This window comes from Parastagonospora nodorum, assembly GCF_000146915.1.
Source record: "Parastagonospora nodorum SN15 chromosome Unknown scaffold_10, whole genome shotgun sequence".
Lineage (NCBI taxonomy): Eukaryota > Fungi > Ascomycota > Dothideomycetes > Pleosporales > Phaeosphaeriaceae > Parastagonospora > Parastagonospora nodorum.
This window is the reverse complement of record NW_001884558.1, coordinates 844,376-864,360: the sequence shown is the minus strand read 5'-3', so window position 1 is coordinate 864,360 and position 19,985 is coordinate 844,376. Positions and strand designations below refer to the sequence as shown.

At 52.5% G+C, this 19,985-nt stretch overlaps 10 protein-coding genes across 10 annotated transcripts; 5 read left to right on the top strand and 5 right to left on the bottom strand.

Moving 5' to 3' along the window:
- Window positions 1-873: 873 nt before the first annotated feature.
- Window positions 874-2,011, bottom strand: SNOG_07067 (hypothetical protein; the record flags this gene model as incomplete). Its single annotated transcript, XM_001797369.1, has 3 exons — window positions 874-945; window positions 1,110-1,884; window positions 1,950-2,011. 3 exons carry the CDS (start codon window positions 2,009-2,011, stop codon window positions 874-876), a joined length of 909 nt encoding a protein of 302 aa, XP_001797421.1.
- A 533-nt stretch (window positions 2,012-2,544) lies between these two features.
- On the top strand, window positions 2,545-3,190 carry SNOG_07066 (hypothetical protein; the record flags this gene model as incomplete). The annotated part of the gene is made up of 1 exon (XM_001797368.1): window positions 2,545-3,190. One exon carries the CDS (start codon window positions 2,545-2,547, stop codon window positions 3,124-3,126), a length of 582 nt encoding a protein of 193 aa, XP_001797420.1. The 3' UTR covers window positions 3,127-3,190.
- SNOG_07065 (hypothetical protein) lies at window positions 3,177-4,484 on the bottom strand. The gene is made up of 4 exons (XM_001797367.1): window positions 4,025-4,484; window positions 3,565-3,973; window positions 3,392-3,444; window positions 3,177-3,342 (listed from the first exon to the last, which is right to left on the bottom strand). Exons 1-4 carry the CDS (start codon window positions 4,412-4,414, stop codon window positions 3,289-3,291), a joined length of 906 nt encoding a protein of 301 aa, XP_001797419.1. The 5' UTR covers window positions 4,415-4,484; the 3' UTR covers window positions 3,177-3,288.
- A 1,450-nt stretch (window positions 4,485-5,934) lies between these two features.
- Window positions 5,935-7,701, top strand: SNOG_07064 (hypothetical protein; the record flags this gene model as incomplete). The annotated part of the gene is made up of 2 exons (XM_001797366.1): window positions 5,935-7,005; window positions 7,153-7,701. The coding sequence occupies 2 exons, from the start codon at window positions 5,935-5,937 to the stop codon at window positions 7,699-7,701; spliced, it is 1,620 nt and encodes a 539-aa protein (XP_001797418.1).
- Window positions 7,702-8,799: 1,098 nt separating this feature from the next.
- Window positions 8,800-9,213, bottom strand: SNOG_07063 (hypothetical protein; the record flags this gene model as incomplete). The annotated part of the gene is made up of 2 exons (XM_001797365.1): window positions 8,800-8,968; window positions 9,158-9,213. The coding sequence occupies 2 exons, from the start codon at window positions 9,211-9,213 to the stop codon at window positions 8,800-8,802; spliced, it is 225 nt and encodes a 74-aa protein (XP_001797417.1).
- A 279-nt stretch (window positions 9,214-9,492) lies between these two features.
- SNOG_07062 (hypothetical protein) lies at window positions 9,493-11,694 on the top strand. Its single transcript, XM_001797364.1, has 5 exons — window positions 9,493-9,890; window positions 9,942-9,970; window positions 10,113-10,335; window positions 10,389-11,361; window positions 11,413-11,694. Exons 1-5 carry the CDS (start codon window positions 9,619-9,621, stop codon window positions 11,590-11,592), a joined length of 1,677 nt encoding a protein of 558 aa, XP_001797416.1. The 5' UTR covers window positions 9,493-9,618; the 3' UTR covers window positions 11,593-11,694.
- Window positions 11,695-11,869: 175 nt separating this feature from the next.
- On the bottom strand, window positions 11,870-13,081 carry SNOG_07060 (hypothetical protein; the record flags this gene model as incomplete). Its single annotated transcript, XM_001797363.1, has 2 exons — window positions 11,870-12,015; window positions 12,457-13,081. The coding sequence occupies 2 exons, from the start codon at window positions 13,079-13,081 to the stop codon at window positions 11,870-11,872; spliced, it is 771 nt and encodes a 256-aa protein (XP_001797415.1).
- A 554-nt stretch (window positions 13,082-13,635) lies between these two features.
- Window positions 13,636-15,693, top strand: SNOG_07059 (hypothetical protein; the record flags this gene model as incomplete). Its single annotated transcript, XM_001797362.1, has 1 exon — window positions 13,636-15,693. One exon carries the CDS (start codon window positions 13,636-13,638, stop codon window positions 15,691-15,693), a length of 2,058 nt encoding a protein of 685 aa, XP_001797414.1.
- A 477-nt stretch (window positions 15,694-16,170) lies between these two features.
- SNOG_07058 (hypothetical protein) lies at window positions 16,171-17,349 on the top strand (the record flags this gene model as incomplete). Its single annotated transcript, XM_001797361.1, has 2 exons — window positions 16,171-17,005; window positions 17,168-17,349. 2 exons carry the CDS (start codon window positions 16,171-16,173, stop codon window positions 17,347-17,349), a joined length of 1,017 nt encoding a protein of 338 aa, XP_001797413.1.
- A 1,144-nt stretch (window positions 17,350-18,493) lies between these two features.
- SNOG_07057 (hypothetical protein) lies at window positions 18,494-19,873 on the bottom strand (the record flags this gene model as incomplete). Its single annotated transcript, XM_001797360.1, has 2 exons — window positions 18,494-19,350; window positions 19,397-19,873. 2 exons carry the CDS (start codon window positions 19,871-19,873, stop codon window positions 18,757-18,759), a joined length of 1,071 nt encoding a protein of 356 aa, XP_001797412.1. The 3' UTR covers window positions 18,494-18,756.
- Window positions 19,874-19,985: the final 112 nt, after the last annotated feature.

Sequence of the window (19,985 nt, the reverse complement as noted above, 5' to 3'; positions counted from 1 at the left end):
TTAAGGTTGAGAGAGAAGAGCTGTTGGGAGTTGGAGCGGGTGAGGAGAGATTTGGTGGGGGTAGGTGAGGGTATAAGTATGCTGGAGGCGAGGAATTGGTGGCGAGAATGAACCTCGAGAGTGTTTGCCTAGAGCCTGCAGGTGAGAGCAGTAGAGAAGACAGCCAGGCAGAATGTTTGCATTAAGTGATAGAATGACGACAGAGTGGTAGACCAGCAAAGACAAAAGCGATGGAGAGAGGCGCACAGTGTGAGTGAATGATATTGGCTAGTTAAAATTACACGCAGCCCTACATGATGGCATCGCCTACACTGCTGGCCCTCTGTCTTCTATCCAGATGCTGTGTACTCTTAGCCACAGCATTGTTGCCAGTTGACGATCTCGATTCGCCTTGACTGCTACCTGCGTTCACTCCATTTGTCATCTTCTTTTTCGCTGACCTTTTCCTTCTCCTCACCATCTGATATCCGCGTTCTATCTCGAACTCGATGGCTAATCTCACTTTCAGGGCGGTGACAGCTGGCCATACGCTTCGCTCTCCTTTGTGAATCCAATAGTCAATTCCCACCTTTGTGGGGTTCTCCAGGAGTTTAAAGAAGTCGATTGGCGATAATTCGGGCACAATAGTCAGACTTGAGCCGGGCACACGTTCGTCGATAAGGAAGCGCCGTATGGATCGGCTTAAGAGGCCCAGCTGATCGAGTTGATGCAATCGATGCTGAATCTCGAGTATCACCAATCGTAGAACAGGCATTGTCAATCTCCACCAACCGAACTGCCTAGGGTGCGGATGATGCGTGTCACTTCGCAGGAATGGAGCTAGGTATGGTCGAGCTTGGCTGATAACCCAGTGGTTCACATTAAAAAGCTCGCTTAGACGGTGCAAAGGTGATTGTCGATCACGATAATAGGCATGCGTCCAGGGACCGAAGGTTGCATTGAGAGCTGGGGGCCAGGGCACGATTTCGTCATTGTGGTCTTTCGAGTAGAGCACTACTTGATGGTAAAGAGTTGAGGACGCCGTAGCATTCGACGCGAGGGCAGCGGACCAGATGAGCTTTTCGCGCAAGTTAGTCAGATTAGAGTAACCTGGGAAGATGTGTACATACGACATTGGGAGCGGTCATGTAGTTCAACAAGTTCGGTACGCCGCTATCACCACCATTCGGAGTGACGGTGATATTCAAAGCTCGCTTTGTGCGCTCGTATGCCTGTTCGAAGGTGATATCGCCAATGTTTGATCTGAGCAGCTCTTCGAGTACGTCTACGTCTAGAAAGTGACCCAGCTTCCACCATCGCTTGATGCGTCGAGTGAGTGTTTGATACCACTTGCCATCTTCATTATTCCGGTTCGCGAATGCGTCCAGATTGATTCCCCCACCATTTAGGACGTCTAGTAGTTCATCCTCTGGGTGGACACAGACCAATGCTGCGATTATAGCGCCCGTGGCAGTCCCAGAAATGATCCGTGGAAGAAGTCCTCGAAGAAGCAGTGCTTTCACGACTCCTAGGTGACAAAGACCGAAAATGGCTCCTCCTTGAAGCACTAATGCCGATCGGCCGAAGGTTGACCTCATATCATGTAGAACGTCCAGCTTCCTCTGAGCAGTCAGAGCTGTACCATCCTCGGAGGTAGGTGCATGTGAGAGAAATTCAATGCCGTGCGCGACCTGCGTAACATAATCTTCGATGAGCAATTTCGTGCCGTTGTACGCGCGATTGTATAATTTGGGTGCAAGGATATTTCCGAGGTTGCGAACAAGCCCGCTTCTTATGTAGTCGATCAAGTCGAGGATATCGCCGCTTAATTGAAGCTCGTAGAGGGCCTCGAGACGTCGCTGGATGAGGCGATGATCGTAGTGCTTGTCTTTATGCAACTGCCGCCTGAGGTGTGTAAGCAAGGGACTGGTGTACAGGGAACAGTGTTTGGGATGATGGGATGCACATACCAATAGTCGTGGTCCATGCACTTGTCAAGAGTGAACGAGACAGCCGCATACTCCTCGTACATGCGTACTTCGGCCAATTGCTGGAGCAGCAGATCCCTATTGCTTGGCCGACGAAGCCATAGCCATAATCGCTGCAGCACATTAACGCACTGCTCGTAAACACGCTGACGTCTCATCTTCGGCACTTTGGGTGGAATGAAGGAAACGTACTCGCTGAAAGTAAGTAAATATCAGGTAGATGCACCACGCGACCTCGACTAGGTCCCTTGCGAGCGCTGCCATGATGATGCGGTCCGGACACTGTTTGGCTGCTGATGTTGGAACGAAGTGATGTGCTGCATCGTTAGTTGCTGCATGCTCCGGAATGTGTGGTGGAACCTAAAGGGTGCATTCGCGACCCAGGCTTTCACATGCCAGGACGCGAGATGTAGCTGCAGCCAACGTCAGATGGGCCGACTGTTTTGTGGGGAAGGGACGTGCGAGCTTCAGCCACACATGGCGTCCGAAGCCAGCCAACCACAACCCCGCAGCATCATCTGAACATGAGAGCGAGCACCATTTAGCATCCTAACATCAACTCTCGCATTTCGTCAAAATGCCGGGCTCATCTCTGTGGCTACTTCCGCCCAAATCGCACCGTCTCAACTCGATACTTCCCACCCTGATTGATCAAACCTCATCACACTTCGGATCTGCTCACCGGTTCCTGCCGCACGTCACCATCACTTCGGAGATATCACCATCCACACATTCACCCAATCCTCAAGCCTGGCTGGATTCACTAGAAATCTCATCAGGCGACAAGATTGAGGTCATGTTCGAAAAGCTGGCTAGCGAAGATGTGTTTTTCCGAAAGCTTTATATCAAATGCCACAAGACTGAAGGACTGAAGAAGCTAGCTGTGCTTTGTCGGCGGGAAGTGGAGGGGTTTGGGGAAGAGAGAGAGGCCGCTAAATGGGCGACTGAATCGTACAATCCGCATTTGAGCTTGCTTTATCACGATTGCCCATCAATCGACGCAAGTGGACTAGCTGAGATCGAAAAGTTGGCCCAGAGCACTGGAGTCAACCTCAACGGGCAGAGTGACTTGGGTGGCTGGAGTGGAGGTAGATTGGTTTTGGTTCCTACCGATAAGTCCATCGATCAGTGGTCTCCGATTGCTGAGAGAGAGCTATGAAGACTGTGCTCATCGAACAATGGCAAATAGATTTCATAAGAAGAGAATGTTTTGTTCTTGTGTTGATGTTTCATTACTATGGTATCAAACATTTCATCGTCAAAGTGAAGAGAATCGTCTACTTATGGTAGAGGCCGTGACATAGCTTGTATCACGATACGCTTATTTCATGAAGCCGGCCTTGCCGTCACCGTCAGCGTCCTTCTTGGGGTTGAGCTGGAAAAAAATTAGTATAGGGTTTACTGCTTGAGAACTTGCAACATACCTTGTCCATCAAGCTGGGCTTTCCGTGGGTAGAGCTGGTGGAGTCGTGGTGTCCTGAGTACTTGTTAGCATTCATGGTTCTTAACGGGTTCTGAGCAGATGTACCCTCACGACCGGTGGAGCCGATCGGGCCATCAGTTCCGTAACCCGAGTTGGGGTGATGGGCTGAAGTACCAGTGGTGTTGTGGCTGTGAGATCCAGCGAGGCCTGAGGCAGCACCTGTTCCAACAACGCCAGCGCCAGCGACACCAGTGCCGTGGTGCTTGGTGTCCAAGTCACCGTGCTTGTGGTGCTCGGAACCAGTGTGGGAGGCGTGGGTTCCATCACGGATATGGCCAAAGCCACCAGCGGTACCACCGCCGATGTTCTTAGGCACGCCCTCGAACTCATCGTAGCGCTCCTCGCGACCGCTGAGAACACCACCCTTGTTCTTGAACTGGTCCATGGTCATGGCAGGGAGAGCAGTGGTCTCATGGTGAGTAGCAGCATTGTGGTGCACCTCGTGGATGGGGACAGTGGTGTGGACAACGTTGGGCTGGATGACCTCCTTGTTGACGACAGGCTGGATGGTCTCGTGGATGTGCTAGAAGGTGTTAGTGATGATCGTGGCACATTGCGCAATGTGGAGATTTACGTGGTGGACATGCTCGCCGCCGATGGTGGGGGCTACGCTCTGGCTTTGTGTGGTGCCCTCAACGCGCCTCTCATCCCTGAACTGAGCCTGCTCCTGCACAAGGTTACGCTTGGTGGAGTCGTGGTCACGGTGGTCAAACTCGCGGTGCTGAACGGCACCGAGCTTGGCAGTGTGTGTCTCGGGAAGAACCTCGCGGTCCTGGACAGGCTGGACTGTGCGGTGGTAGTGATCCTGGTGAACCTCCTTGTCTACGGCAGTGTTGATCTCCTCATGCTGGTGAGGCTTGACGGTCTCGTGGACGACAGCAGGGGCAACGGCCTCATGAACTGTGGTGTCGTGGTGACCAGACTTGTGGGTGAAGTCAGTGAGAGCTGCCTTGACCTTGTCCATGTTGATGTATGTGGTTGTTTATTAGGTTGATGTGTTGGTTGTTGAGGAAAGTGCTGGAGTTGAGAACTTGTTGTTATGAGAAGGTGAGTTGATGTGCTTCTGTGGATCGCTACTCCGTGAACTCTTTATACAGGTCTGGCTCCTTTACTGAGGGCATGACGACATAATTGACAGCACTAGTCGGCGATTTCTTGTTTGTTGCGCACGTCTACTCCACGGGCTCTCACCTGCTAGCCCTGACATCCCGCACGCTGTGCTTGTTTGCTTCAAGCCGGATCACTATTGGTCCGTTGACGGGAGGCGTCGTCTGGCTGGACCGCTCTCACTGCAGTCGCCCGAGGGGCCTGCCCACGGCAAGGCCGGATTTACGTCAGGGAGTCTTGAAGCGGCTACAAGCTATTGCCTACATCCAGGCCGCAGCGGTACGCTTGACGTGGGGCCATTGGGCTACATGCGTAAGGCTAGTGTGCTTAAGGCTTTCGTATACCCTTGGCACAGGCAAGAATGGATCGATGCAGTCATAGCACCATTGTAAACCAAAGCAAAACGGGTAATATGGCTCTGCGCATAATTCCAGTTCCGCGGGACGTGTATGAAAGAGGTAACAAAGATCGCCACTAGGATCGTGATCCAAGAGAGTCCGTGCACTGCCCGAATGTGATTCCAGCGGCCAGGGCAAATGCAAAGGAAGAAATGCAAGCATCACTCCAAAATCCTAGACTTGACTGCCACATGCCAGCAACACGCCATGCTCTGCCGTTTTCGAGAACATGGCTGCTGCATCTAGAGCAATGCTTTGAAGATCGTGCTCAATCCAGCACGCTAAGGAGATCAGCATGGAGCCGCCCGCGACAGAGATGCACTAGTCCTTGTCGTCATCCCGTCTCCTGGGCTCCACTTTAACATGCGCTCTCGGGGCCTCCTCGTCACCGTATAGGGACATCTGTCTTTTGTTATGGCAGTTCTGGTGCGCATCTCAAAGCCCATCACAATTCTCTTACGTCATTTGGCTGCTCCACGCATGCCTTGGACAAGCACAACACATCCCTGCGCCATCAGCCGTGATGCTTGGCTGAAGGTGCATGTTGGAGACAGTCTAGATCAGTCTGTGGGAGCTGCTGTCGTGATCAGAATTGTGCCGTTGGTGGATAGAGCTTATGCAGTGCCATGGGAAAGTGCCACAATCCGAGCTTCAGCATGCAACATTGGCCCTGTCGTACAGCGCTGTCCTTAGGCGGCTGGATTCTTTGGGCCTTTCTAGATGCTGCTCGGTTGCTAAAATTGCCCCTTCCCCTCGCGTTGTCCGTAGCAGCAGCTGGAGGAGAGTTTGTTGAGTGCGTCATAGGGTCCAGCCTTCCGTCTCGCGGCATCACGAAACTTTCCCAAGTACGTTATCTAGATTGCACTACCTGTGTTCCGCTATTCGAGGACCACTCTCTTACCTATAGCCCTCCACTCTTGCAACTGACCTGTAAACTTGTCGCCTCTATTTTGTTATCATCAACACACCCTACTGTCTAATGCAGAAATTGAAGGCTGTCTTTCGCAGCTCGAGCAAAAAGAGAGCTGCGCATCCTGACGGCTACGACCAACATCCCACCGACGCAACTCTACCTCAATCATCTCGCAGCGATCGACGGGCTACTTCTCTTGATGAAAGGCGCTCTCAAAAGTCTTCAGAGTCTTCCAAGGCAGGCAATCAACAACATGGTCGCAGTCGGCCGCTGAGTTCAGTCTACGACTCGCGCTTGAGCAACGCTTCCGGAGCACAAGTTAGTGCTGTCGACCATGCGCAGCCCCAACAGCACCAAGGAGTCAACAGTTCAATCGCTAGCGATTACCAAGCTTACCTACCCGCTCTGACTCCAGTCCACGATTCGCAAGATGAACAACATACGTTGGGAGGCGACAGGCGACTGATGGTTGGTCAAAGCGATACTCTACACGAGGAAGATGTAGCCGACCGAAACATCGACCGCTATAGAACCTCGCTCGACGTCTCGAAACGAAAGCCCCTTCCAGAAGCACCTGGTATGTACATTGATCGGTCCACTGTACTGCATGAAGCGGTGGCAGCCATTTTCACGAAAAACCAAGTTAATGGCTTCACAGTACCTGAAGAAAAGGAGGCTGAACGATTCAATCGAAGAAACTCCACCGCCTCCGGAATCAGCTCGAAACAGTCTGCGGCCACTGGGAAATACTCGTTGGGTACTGGGGATCGCACCACAGGTGGACTCATAGATAGTATCTCCCCGCATACGGAGGCTACTGCTCACGAGAAGAATCACTGGAAGAAGACAGATTGGCCCGCGAAAAGCGCCCGCGCTGAGCCACAGGTGAATTGGGGTAAAAGAAGACCGCAAGGTTCAGAAAGCGAGGATGGACAACCACAATACCCGCCAGACAATTTGAAGGCCCGCCAGCAGCTGCCGACCAGGCTGAATGAAACGCCGCATCATCCCAGAGTTGCTGTGGACGGACAAGACGACATTGAGAGGGAAATAGAACAGCTGCTTGGTGGGGTTGTTGATCTAAGGAACACAGTTGATGAAGACAAAGACGTCCAGTGGGCACCAGGTACGTTCTGTGTCCGACACGAGAGGCTTCTGGTTAGACACATTGACTGATGCAATGCAGCTGTCACACATGAAATTGTGAAACCCCACGAACACGAGATCATCCAACACAAGATCTTCCGCGAGATCCATAACTACGAACACTATTATCGTATACAGCCTGTATATGATCTCGAGATCCTCCCACCGCGGCATTGGAAGCCCAATCCCAACGGGCAAGGTCTAATTGAGATTTCCGCCGATGAGATACCTTCACAAACTGGCCATAACAGACGCTGGAAGATCGTTCAAGAACACACAGAGCTCCCTGCAGGATCACAGCCCATCTGGCGTAAAGAACCTGAGATCATTGAGCACCCCACCACCATCACGGCTGAAGGGTTCGAGCGTAAGGAGACCACGATCATTCACCCACCGACGCTGCAAGATATGTCCGAGTATGATGGGCCAGTGCAGCCAGTACATTTCGACCACAAAACAGGAAAGCGATGGCTGGGTGAGATCACAACCATGCACAAACTCAGAAACGAGCTGGGGCAGGTGTCAGACCCAAACGTATCGCTGAAGGAGCTCGGCCAAACCTTGCCAGAGGTCCCAGCACTATCTAACACCCCGCATCTATCGCAGAGTCCATCGATGAAGCGCAAGCCCATCAACGGAAAGTTGCATGGAGCAAACCAGCCAGAAAGCGTGGCTATCGCCTTATGAGAAGCGAGAATGTAATTGACAAACGACCTCCTGTACACTAGTATCATGTCCATAAGTTGGTAACATGAAATAATGGATAATAGCAAACTTGCACGAACTGCTTGCGCCGCGAGGACGCTGTGGCTCTCCAACTCTCAGTCCCTGCCAACCCCGAGTGAAGCGTGCCGGGATGGATAGCCTCTTTTACTTTTCAAAATCCATCGCATCAGTGACGTCTAATTGAGATTAACGCCCTAGACCATACATGAACACTTGATCCGAAATACTAGGTAGGAGCAGCGCAAACATTATGCTATAAACTTGCTCAAGGACATCATTCTGTGATTCTGCCGTGGCGGGCACCAGTAAATGGTCTCGAACACGCAAGCAAGTAGAACTTGTGACTACAAAGAATGGTGGGAGCTTCTCCAGGCTGCTGATCTGCCCGCTACAGGTTCCAAGACTATCCAAGAATGGTGGCTTCATACTGCGCAGAAGGCGTATTTCTCAGCTGTCTCGAAAGGGCCGTTTGCCATCGACGACCAAATGGAAAGGTTGCGCACGACGAGTTCGGCGAGATCTGAACCACAACATGTCGTGAAGTGGTCGTCAACTGCGAGAAGCTCCGAGCGATGAGACGGCGGAATATCGAGAGGCACAAGGCGCATGCCGCTTGAAGCTTCCAACTTCTTGAGAACATAAGCCAAGCGTCAGCGGAGCGTGGGGTATGTTGGTCTGTTTGCACGTGCTTTGACAAAGCTTAGAATTCTTCTGACAGGAAGTACCTGGGCCAATTCTTGGGTGCAGACAGGGCAATTAAAGGCCGACGGTCAGGTAGTCGGCACGTCATGTGAAAAGCCACCGAGCATCAGTCAGAAGCGTCGCTCGCACCCAAAAACCATCTCCATAGAGTGATGGCACTCTACGACGTTGCGCGGCCAAAGACAGGCCTCGACCCACTAGATAAGCGACATCACTTTGAGAGCTGGAGATTCACCGAGCTAGGGGTGCTACGCGGTGCAGACAAGCCTGTGGCGGAGAGCGGAGACATCGAAGCCAGCCCGTCCGCCTAGCATGCCAAGTGCGCTTTTTGCGAACAGGATTCGGCTGCAGGGACAGTCATTGGAGAAGCTTGGAGGCCAAGAAAGTGACAAGAGATGGGAGCGGTCCTTCGTACTCTCGAACGGCACAAGGGATTCGGGGTGTCCGATTGTGCGAGACGCGGGCGATAGCGGGTTTCTGTGCGCTTTCTGAACGATAGGTGTATTGATATGGTGGCTTACCTAGACTGACTAGATATAGCACGAGAAACAGTGCGGTATGTACAGTGGCTGGAATACAGAGGTGATGCGGCGAAACGGTACCCCGCGCAAGCTCCAACAGCCGCTACTACCTCCCTCGATCCTTGCAACACCACGCAACTAGCAACAATTTATCCTGCTTAGCTCGAGGCACACATCAAAGTCTTGGGTCTTACACTGTATGCAGTGCCTCCAGTGTTCTTCCAGCGGACAGCCGAGGCAGAGTAAGCATGATAAGCGCCACCGCAACCAGCTGTGCTTAAGCGCAATTGGCGCTGGATCAAGCACGATGTGGGATGGAAAAGAACTGCATACGAATGCCGAGCAGACGATCCAGGCTGACTAGTGCCGCCTCCGAATTTTCGGGGCCAAGGGCAAACTCGCGGAGGCTCAAGCGATCGGATGTTCATCCTGGAGCTGACACGCTAGACATGACCCCGGTGCCGTTTATCTACTACGCCCACGCGCACCTTTTCCCTTCGACGCCTGTCAAGCTTTCTCGCGTGGCACAAATCCTTCACATCTCTTGCTAAGTCCTGGTTGCTGGCACATGGAATTCGTTGTGCAGTTTTTTGCGCTTCTACTCAAAACCATACTTTGAGCTTGTTGAGGCTTGACGGTTCACAGCCCTTTCATCATGGCTTCTTCTTCTGGCAACGATTTTGGCCAGTACGAGGCCAAGGGTGCTCGTATCGATGAAGAAAAGACGTTTGATGGCGCTCATCCTCGCCGCTCGAGCGTTGTGGGATCGGTACGAGAGGTCGGCGATAACACGCACCGGAAGCTCAAGGGTCGCCATATTCAACTCATCGGTATTGGAGGAACGATTGGTACTGCGCTTTATGTGCAAATTGGTCGAGGTCTGATGAACGGCGGCCCAGCTGCGTTGTTCATCGCCTTTTCCTTATGGTAAGTATTTCTTCTCAACTTGACAAAATCTGGACTAATAACTTGTGATAGGTGCACTGTCATTCTGGCTGTAACATTGAGTGAGACACCCCATTCCCAAGCTCTCAACACCACTTTCTTCCCATTGCGACAAACTCCCCAGGCGCTTCTGTTCGACTACCCAAAGCAGCAATCCGAACTTGTCCGATTAACTAAAGCGGTGATGTGCTAATAGCCCTAAAGGTATCGCCGAAATGGTCACCTATCTTCCCATCTCCTCGCCCTTTATCCGTTTTGCTGGACGCTTCGTGGACGATGCCTTTGGCGTAGCTGCCGGATGGAACTTTTTCGTCTTCGAGGCTGCCCTTGTGCCCTTCGAAATCGTGGCTTGTAACGTAATCATCGGCTTCTGGAGCGATGCAGTACCGACCGGTGCTATTATTGCAATCGTCATTGTTTTATATGCGTAGGTTTGCTCCGGACAGTTTGCAGTCGTCGCATAATACTAATTAATACTAGTGCGATTAACATGATGGCCGTCAAATGGTACGGAGAAACTGAATTCTGGGCCGCCATTGGAAAAGTGCTGCTCATCATCGGTCTCCTTATCTTTACCTTTATCTCTATGTTGGGTGGCAACCCCGCCAAAGACCGATATGGATTCCGGTACTGGAAAGATCCCGGTTCGTTTACGGAGCTGTACTACGGAGGACAGCTTGGTCGCTTCCTGGGCTTCTTGCAATGCTTGATTCAAGCTTCCTTCACCATTGCCGGACCGGACTATGTCTCCATGGCTGCGGGCGAGACAGAAAATCCACGCAAAGTTATGCCCCGCGCGTACAATGCTGTCTTCTATCGTCTCACGACTTTCTTCGTACTCGGCTCCCTCGCTGTTGGTATCAATGTCCCCTACAACGACCCTGAGCTTATCGCCGCGTTTAAGCTTGGCAAGCCCGGCGCTGCAGCTTCGCCGTACGTCATTGCCATGAACCGTCTCCGCATCGAAGGACTCCCTCACGTCGTCAATGCCGGTGTTTTGGCTTCCGCCTTCTCAGCCGGTAACTCCTACGTCTACTGCGCGTCTCGCTCCCTGTTCGGCCTGGCACTCGAAGGCAAAGCACCCAAGATTCTGACAAAGTGCACGAAGCAAGGTGTGCCCTTCTACTGCGTCGGCGTTGTCCTACTCATCGCCCTCCTATCCTTCTTGCAGCTTGGGGAGAACTCCGCCGTTGTGTTGAACTGGTTCGTCAGCTTAGTTACCGCCTCTCAGCTGATCAACTTCAGCGTCATGTGCTTTACCTTTTTGCGCTTCTACAAGGCGTGTCAAGTCCAGGGATTAGACCGCAACACGCTGCCATATAGGGGCATTCTTCAACCATATGCTGCGTGGTACGGCCTCATCACAACGTTCATCATGACATTTGTGGGCGGATACACAGTGTTCTTAAAGGGGTACTGGGACGTTCCGTCGTTCCTGTTCTCATACCTCATGGTACGTCGATCCTCCACATACAACGTATAATGTTCTAACACGGCAATCTAGGTCTTTCTCTTCCCAGTGCTCTTCTTCGGGTGGAAGATTTTGAAGAAGACCAAGTGGATCAAGTCGCACGAGGCTGATCTTGTGACTGATCTCGCGGAGATTGAAGAGTATCACCGGAATTATGTGGAGACGCCTGAGACGAACAAGTTCAATCGTATATTGGACAAGTTGTTCGGTTAGGAGGATGACAGGTTGAGTCGTTGGTGATTATTAGATCTGGACATAAGCAACAAGTCATGCTATTCGCGTCTAAACAGAGCAAATTATAGGGTGTCACCATTACGATCGACAAGAATGAATGTACTCGAAGCGAACTCTCTCACTTACACTGACTCTCACACAATCTCATAACATCATGTATCAACATGTGCATGGAATTTCCATCTAACACTGGGTATCGCTAACCGAACTCCAGACGCCAATTCAAAGCAACTGCGTCACCCGCGTACATAATCCATCAAACCAAAAACGTCGGAATATCCTCCAACTTGACGCTCTTCTTCTCACTCTCCCTCTCCTTTTCCCGCTCAGCCTTCCTCTTCGCAAGACGTTCTGCAGTCTCCTTGCTCAGCCCCGAGCTCCATGTATCACTCGCTTTCGTCTCTACCGGTGGCTTAGTGGGCGAAGGTGAGTGGACCGATGTATGCACGCTGCTACGTGCTGGTGACGGTGCAGCTTGTACCTTGGTTGCGTCTGTAGACGAGGTACGATTTGCTGGTGGAACGTAATCATCCAACATATCAATATTGAAGCGACTTTTACGTGCGGTTCCGCGTGGCCTGGTAGCAGGCAGTGTTGGTTTTGTGAACGATATCGTGCTTGTAGCCTTGTGCGTTGAATTTGTGGACGCGGCGGATTTTGACGACGTAGGGTGAGAAAGGGTCGAATTTGGTGCTGGTTTGGACGCGGTCTGCCCGGGGTTGAATTTCCTGACAATACGGCGGGACGAATCTAAGTCGTCACTATCGGAATCGGATGCTGGCTTTGGAAGTGGTGGACGCTTGAAGGCAGATGTCGTAGTGCGGCTTGATTGAGTGGCATCACCAGCATCCTCATTTTCATCATCTTGGGAAGCAAACACATCTCGAATAGCTTTGTGCTGTCTCTTCGCCTGCGTTTCAGCTTTCTTCTTTGTCTGTCCTTCAGCTGATAGCTTCGCACCCGCTACAACAGGCCTCGGTGCCTGCACCTGCTCTTTCTTCTTCGCTTCGATGCTCTTCTTGAGCTTCTCGTACTCTGCAATGTGCAGATGGCGCGTGAAGAGTTTTGCAGTCTCGAGGAACTCGTCTTCTACCATCATCCATTCGTCATCGCGTAAGTCGAATTTAGACGTGGCTTTGCGCATGTACTCGATTTGTGGCTGGATATGGTCGGCGATGGGTGGAGGTGATGATGAAGGTGCACGCTCCTTATTTGATGCGTCCTTTGTGCCTGATCTGTTGCGCACTGTAGATCGTCCAGTGGGTAAATCGGGTAGATCGTCCTCAGAGTCTTTATCGTCTAGCGCAGCCTTTCCTTTGCCTTTACTTGAGCTCGCCAGCACAGTACCGTCGAAGAAGTCATCTTCGACATCCGATAGAGCTGTCCTATTGGTCCGCGCCCTGGGTGGTTGCTTGAGTTTGGTCTTGCTTCCGCCACCTGTGCTCAGCCACGGTAGTTGTCGGGGCATCACGTCCAAAAAGTTGGGTTATCGTGAGGAAGTGACGTTATTACACACTCGTTATGATGACGCATCAAAGACATTATGGTATTTCAGTTGTTGTGCATTGCGCTTGGACCTCTTTGGTGCGCGGTCGCGTCGACAAGCACCACGAATACGCACGCGATGTGAAAACCCGCTGTCACGTGGGAGGTGATGGACCCCTGTCTAGCGTCATCGCTTCGCTGTCCATAACGCGCCCTTCCAATCTCGTCTCTGAGGCAGCCATACCTCTCCGCCCTTGGCGAGGAGCCACGTTTCGCTTCTACACTCTTCTGCACCATTCCCTTTTGTGGCTATTGTGAGTTTCATGTACTGATGGGGGCCCTCTTCACTGCAGCTGGCGCCTACCAGTTCTTTGCTTGTTGCTCTAGCTGTACAAGCACAGAACAACACACCCACAACAACATCAACAACCGCATTCCTGCGCCTGTCAATTGAGTCAGATAAGAGGCTCTAAGAGCACATGAGGCATTAGTAGACCATTGCACACGCAAGAAGCCGAAGAAGTTTACCACTTCGTCATGTCGATGTTTCGCAGACCAGGAGAAGACTCATCTTCAACATCCGAAGCGTCCTATGATGAGACGGACAATGATGACACAGGTGCATCGCATCAAGATAGTGTCCTCTCGCGAATTCAGACCCTCGACTCAGCAGCCTCCACGCAATCTGGTCAGAGACCAACACTACCAAGCCTTGAAATGCGGCAAAATTCTACCCAAAATGTTCGAGATCTGATGCTTCACGCGCTGCTGGAAGAAAAGGCACTTGCAGCCGCAGCACAAAAGCTTGGCAAAGATGTCTCCGATCCGGACGTTCAAAGGATGGGCCGAGAAGCCTATCAGGAAATCGCACGTCAGATATCCAACAATGTCGACGACACGTATGCCGGCGAGGAAATGCGAAACCATCGAGCAACTGCACAGGAGGGCATCAGCAAACTTACGCGCAATAACTTGAGCCGACTTGTAGCTGTACCTGAAGGAGCTGCATTTTCTCAAGCCTTGGCCTCGCGGGCTCGGAATGGTCTCTCCATGGATCTCCCTCGACAACCGTCAACTGGATTCGACATACTCTCAGGCATTCATGCGCCCACCGAACTGCAGCTGCGTGGCTACCCTGGGTTGCAGACAGATCGCTACGCTCGCGAATTTTCAGAACTTGGAATTGTTGGTAAAGGTGGATATGGAAAGGTTTTCAAAGCGAAACACAAGCTCGATGGCTCATTCTACGCTGTCAAACGTATTCCCGTAAGTCCTGCTAAGCTGGCAAAGATACAGCATCACGGCTCAGAGGAGCTTGAGAACATGCTTCAAGAGGTCCGGTCACTAGCTCGATTCGACCACACTAACGTGGTACGGTACCACAACGCCTGGCTGGAGTTCACGACGGCGCCAATCGATGAAACAATAGTGCCGACGAGTACTCTGTTACGAGAAGATCGGTTACTTGAGAATGTGGCTGTAACCTCGGCAGAGCTGCCATCTCGGGACGAATTGCACACGAATATCGACGACCTTTTCCTTAGTGACCCATTCGAGAGAGCCAATGACAGCTATGGAGATGGTATTGTCTTTGAGACAAGCGATACGGGTGCACATGCGGACTCTGCGAAAAGCGAGGCCGAGCATATGTCCTACAAGGCTCAATTGAGAAAATCGTCGCGGCGTAAAGCCCGGCGTGGAAGCCAAGCGAGCCAGGCAACAATCGCAACAATATCGTCTACCAAATCGCGTATGAGCGCTGTGGAGGATGTTGATGAAGAAGAGGAAGAAGAAGATGTTGAGATGATTCCAAGATCACACATGCACTACACATCGGAAGTCACGGAGAGCATGGTCACACAAAGCGATGCTCCTGATCGCCTCATCCCACTACGCCATGTCGGCCCGATGTTGACGCTCAACGTACAAATGAGTCTATGCGAAACGAACCTTGCAGCGTTCTTATCAGCTGATCGATCAAATACCGATTCGCTACCAATTGGCCGACACTGCTTCCACCCATGCTTGTCGCTCGAGCTCTTCTTGAACATCATCTCAGGTGTCGAGTACTTGCACGCGCAAGGCGTAGTACATCGGGATCTGAAGCCGGCTAATGTCTTCCTATCCCTTTCTTCCGCGCGCCATCCACCCTACGGCTCCGTCGACTTATCGACTTGTAAGGTATGTCCAAAGCGCGGCTGCTTGCACATTACACCGCGCATTGGTGACTTCGGGCTCGTAGCAGCACTCGATGATAGTTGCTTGGATATTGGTGCGATCAGTAAGCCAGTCGGCACCGAATTTTATCGTCCGGACACCAGTCTTAGGATCAACGAGAAGCTGGACGTCTTCGCACTTGGAGTGATGGGGTTCGAAATGCTGGAAGCTTTTGGGACCCGGATGGAACGCGCTGCTGCACTTGCTGACCTTCGCCGTGGAAAGTTCCCGGACGACTTTTCACGGAAGATAGAGAATGTGGGCGACGAGGTGCAATCGCTACTCAGTAGCATGCTCCATGCGGACGAGCAACAGCGACTTGGCTGCGAGGATGCGAGGAGAGAGATCGGGAACGTGGTTCAGTCCTTGAAAGCATAACAGCGAGATTGTGTAGGACAATACTTCGAATGGCATGTAGAGCATTATACCCAGGCAGAATCGATAGACATGATATCCCCAGCAACAGAAGTGATGATGTCACATAAAGGTATGGCAGTCTGCCTTGATTTGGCTTTCAAACCCTATCGCAAAAGCAAGGATGAATCCCACCGCCTTTCTCTATGTCTCGAGACATGAAGATTGCCAACGTGGACAATCACGCCGCATGTTGGTTTAGCTATATGAGGCTAGCCTCGCATGTCAGCTGCAGTGGCTTTCCTGGTGCGACAAGCTGAACACAACCTCCACAGTTTCACACATATACGCACATTTCTGTTCGGTGATCTGACTTTAATCTTCACGACCCTTCATCACACATCCTACAGCTCTTCCATTACAGCGGACGTACAGTACGCTTCTGCAGCCCCTGACTCAGTCTGCTCTACTAGCGTCCCAGGCAGCCGGATTTCCACCACCATGAGTACCAGCACAAGCAATGCGGTGCATGCAAATGGCCCGAAAGTCTCCAATTTCGCTCGACTAGCCGACCGGCTCAAGGATTCCATGTCGACGAAGCGTGGCCCGAACCCGACTTCATCGCGACGCTTCTCGACTCAACATGACCTGGAAGATGCGAAACAGAATGAACACGTCACCCAAAGCCGTCGCAGCAGCAGCACACGATACACAGAGAAAATGCTACATAGGCTCATGCACACGACTCGACCCAGGAGCTCTACCCTTGTCCTCAACCACCTGCCCGTAGAAATCCTGCAGAATTGCTTCCTCCACCTGGATCTCTTCACTCTCCTGCGCATCCGACGCGTGTGCAAGCTCTGGCGGGACCTAGTACCGGGGGACTCGCCCATGCTAGCTGAAGAACTGTTTCTCAAGCCGAGTTACAATCTGCATGCGTATAGCTTTACTATGGCGACGTTTGACTTTGATTTTGAAATCAATGTGCGCCCGCTGCCGGAGCAAGGTCCGAATCTGCGGGTGCAGAGTACGTACATTGATGGGCTGAGTCTGACGCGGCGCTGTCAGGGACTGATCCGGACGAGTGGGGAGATTATCTTTCACCCTATCATCATGGACTTTAATCATTACGTGCAGGGAGATGGGGCGGGGAGGTCGAAGCTTGTTGTCAAGGGGAAAGAAGAAGAGTTGGGCGTCGGGTGGCAGAATATGTTGATCTCTATGCCGCCGTTGACGGAGCTGAGGATTAGCCGCACGGTGGGGAGGAAGTCGAAGACAATGTGTGTGCTGAAGTCGAATGAGGGTGTTAGGCTTGGAGAAGTCTTTGAGACGCTGAGTAAGTGGGGGAAGAAAGAGTTGGCTGAATCGGGGTGAATTGGCGGGGCTTGAGCTGCAGCTCAGTAGCACAACACAGCTCTCGTCTTGCACGCCGCGTATCCATCTCGACACGCAGTAAAAATTTCGGGACGTGGAGTTAGAATGGTCTACGTCTTCGGAGGTGGGCCGCCAACCATGAAGCTCTGGCAGCTTTGGCGCGATTTGAATCGGATTCTGCTTCGGTACGCGGCTAAACGAGCATCCATCGCAAACGGTCTGCTCCCCGTAGAGATTGTCCAGCACATATTCGCCTACCTCGACACACGGAGTCTATACAATTGTCACGAAGTATGCCGCTTTTAGAAACACTGCGTTCCTGGGGCCTCATCAGCCTTGCGGACTGCAATGTTTCTCTCCCCGCCAGGAGTCGACGACGATGGACACACTGACCATGTTCCAAATGACGCGCTCTAGTCTCAAGCGGTACACTGAGCTCTGGCAGCGTAAAAGCAGTAGAGAGACACCCATCTGGATGAATGCTTTACTGTGTACACTACAACAATCACACTGCACCTGGATTTTCTCCGGACGAATCTACCCCTAGAAAAACCTCTGGATACACCACCAGCTGCAAAGGTCAGGAGGCCTCTGGATCCTCCCCCCCAATCGCCACGAAAAAAAGAAGCCAGCAGACGAGCAACGCTCGCACAGGACTACGCGGGCCATCAGTCAGGCAATAGCTTTTACTATCGGGGATTTTACCATGTGCGATACCCGAGGATGTCGAATGGCCATAACTCGTATCAAACAGGGACACTGCGTTTTACAGTAATAAAGATGTGCAGCTCGCCCCGTACGCCAGGTCGACTGCAAACGCACCAGCAGCCGTGAAAGAACAGCGAACGAGGTTACTAAAAGCGTGAGCCAGGAAAGCAGTCTCGCTGCCTAAACAAAACAAAACAAAACAAACAAACAACGAATTCCTCCCGCGCTCTCCCATGGAAATCCCAACCTATCTCAAAACAACCTCCCTCCCTCCTTCCGGTGTTGAGAACATGGCGGTTGAGCGTGACATCGCAGTGGCAGACGGGGTAGGGGAGTCGGCAGCAAGATGGAAGGAGGAGGCTTGCATAGAATAGAGGTATGGGGAAGGTGTGGCATGATTGTCTTTCTTTTGCGCTTCAAATATCCAAAGGCGGGAGGGAGGGTAGGATCAGGGCTGTGGGGGTTGTTCAAAGCATGTGTTGGAAATCTATTGGGGCATAGGCATAGCAGCTGTTGCTGAGTGAGGCATGATAATCCCCTGCACCCTGGTGACGGGCTGGTAGCAAAAGGGGACATGTACATCTCATGGGGTGTAGCAGCGCGCATAGACGCGTCTTGAAATGTAATGTAATGTAATGAAGCTGTCGAATATCCAAGTGAATCAGGTATTTCTGAAAAAAAAATCAAGAGGGGATCCAGGCTGGACATGGAAATTGTCTCAAAGATCAAGTGTTGGGGATAGTGAGAGGGCAGCGTGTTGTATTGATCTAAGTTGATACGCGGCCCAAGCCTCATAGTCTTCTCTCGCTATATCTTCCCTTTTTTATATAGGGTGGCGCTGTTGAGACGTGGCGCTGGGTCCGTCATCCTAGTCGTTTTAGAGGACCCCTTTGGCCATTAACGAGGCATGTTCTGCGCGTGAGTACTTTGGCCTTGCTCTTTCTGCAGATCATCTCGAAGCTTCAGGCTGGTGTTGTTTTGCTTCTGTTCAAGTGCTTTCATCCTTCATCCAACCTCAATCGCTGCCAGTGCGGTGATGACCTCCTCGGCAACACCGCCGTCCTCGACTACCATCTTGGTCACCTGGGAGACCAGACTCCGCTTCATACCGCCGCGCGGTGGTGTCCATACTCCTGACGCTGCGAGTAGTTCTCGTTGGGTAAGGGCATCCGCGCTTGAGGTTGGTACGGTACCACCCGTCGCAGAATTCATCGAATTGGGTATACCAGGCGGGGTAAGGTGGGATGGCGGGTCAATAGTGCGTATTGAGACGATGCGCGCGCCGGTGGAGGAAGATGAAGTGTTGGTGCAAGCAATTGCGAGGACTGCGTCTGCGACAGCGAGCTCTTCCTTGCAAGGGTCGAAGATGATGTTTGGGCCGACTGCCATGGCGAGGATGATGACGGGCGGCTTGTCGGACAGCTTCTTTCCCTTGTTCTTGGGGTAGAGGGGCACGGCGGCGTCCCAGTCGTCGTTGAACAGCGGGTCTTCGTCCTGCTCCGACTTGAGGGCGGGGAGGAGGGTTGTGAGGAGGGCGAGATGGGTGGTCATGGAGAGGAGGGCAAGCGGGTACGACAGGGGTGGCGAGAGCAGCAAGATCTGTTCTCTGTCAGTTGTGTTTGACAGCATTTCCCGATCGTCTCACGTCAATGTAGAGCTTCCAGTGGAAGCGCCTGTTGATGTACAGGCGGTCCTTGAGCTCTCCACTCGCCAGCAAGCTCTCCTTCAGCATCGAAGCTAGGAACACGGGGAGCGAGTCGTCCTCGCGGAAGCCAGGCACCTCGACGCTCATGTCGAGCCACGCGTTCTGGCCCTTGCCCGCGCTCTCGTCCACGTCTGGGTCGCGCATCTCAGCGTCTTCGTGCAGCCCCAATGACGGGCGCTGCGGTGTCTTCTCGACCTCAGCCTTGACGCCAACCAGGGCCTCGGTGCCGTCCTCCAGGGCGATTCTGGCACTCCCGTTCGCGCCGGGAAGTACGTCATACTCGGCGCGCATGGAGCGAAAGTCGCGGGGCCCTTTGGTGACATCGAGACGGATGGGCGGGTGCTGGACGAGGGAGGCGCGCAGAAACGACAGCTCGGGCGGTGACAGGTTGACGAGGGCGGTCTGTTGGGGCGCCATTGGGGGCGAGTGCGGCTATCGAGTGGTTCACGATGGTGTTTGCGGGTGCCGAAGAAATGTTTCTTGGGCCTCGCAGCCTCGGCGAATCGGCGTCTTCGTGCCTGGCGGGAGC

Coding starts and splice junctions, on each gene's coding strand:
- SNOG_07065 (XM_001797367.1), bottom strand. CDS start 4,414: ATGGACAAGGTCAAGGCAGCTCTCACTGACTTCACCCACAAGTCTGGT. Junction 3,974..4,024: donor GCGGCGAGCATGTCCACCAC/GTAAATCTCCAC, acceptor AACACCTTCTAG/CACATCCACGAGACCATCCA. Junction 3,445..3,564: donor TCACAGCCACAACACCACTG/GTACTTCAGCCC, acceptor ACAAGTACTCAG/GACACCACGACTCCACCAGC.
- SNOG_07062 (XM_001797364.1), top strand. CDS start 9,619: ATGGCTTCTTCTTCTGGCAACGATTTTGGCCAGTACGAGGCCAAGGGT. Junction 9,891..9,941: donor TTCATCGCCTTTTCCTTATG/GTAAGTATTTCT, acceptor AACTTGTGATAG/GTGCACTGTCATTCTGGCTG. Junction 10,336..10,388: donor ATCGTCATTGTTTTATATGC/GTAGGTTTGCTC, acceptor AATTAATACTAG/TGCGATTAACATGATGGCCG.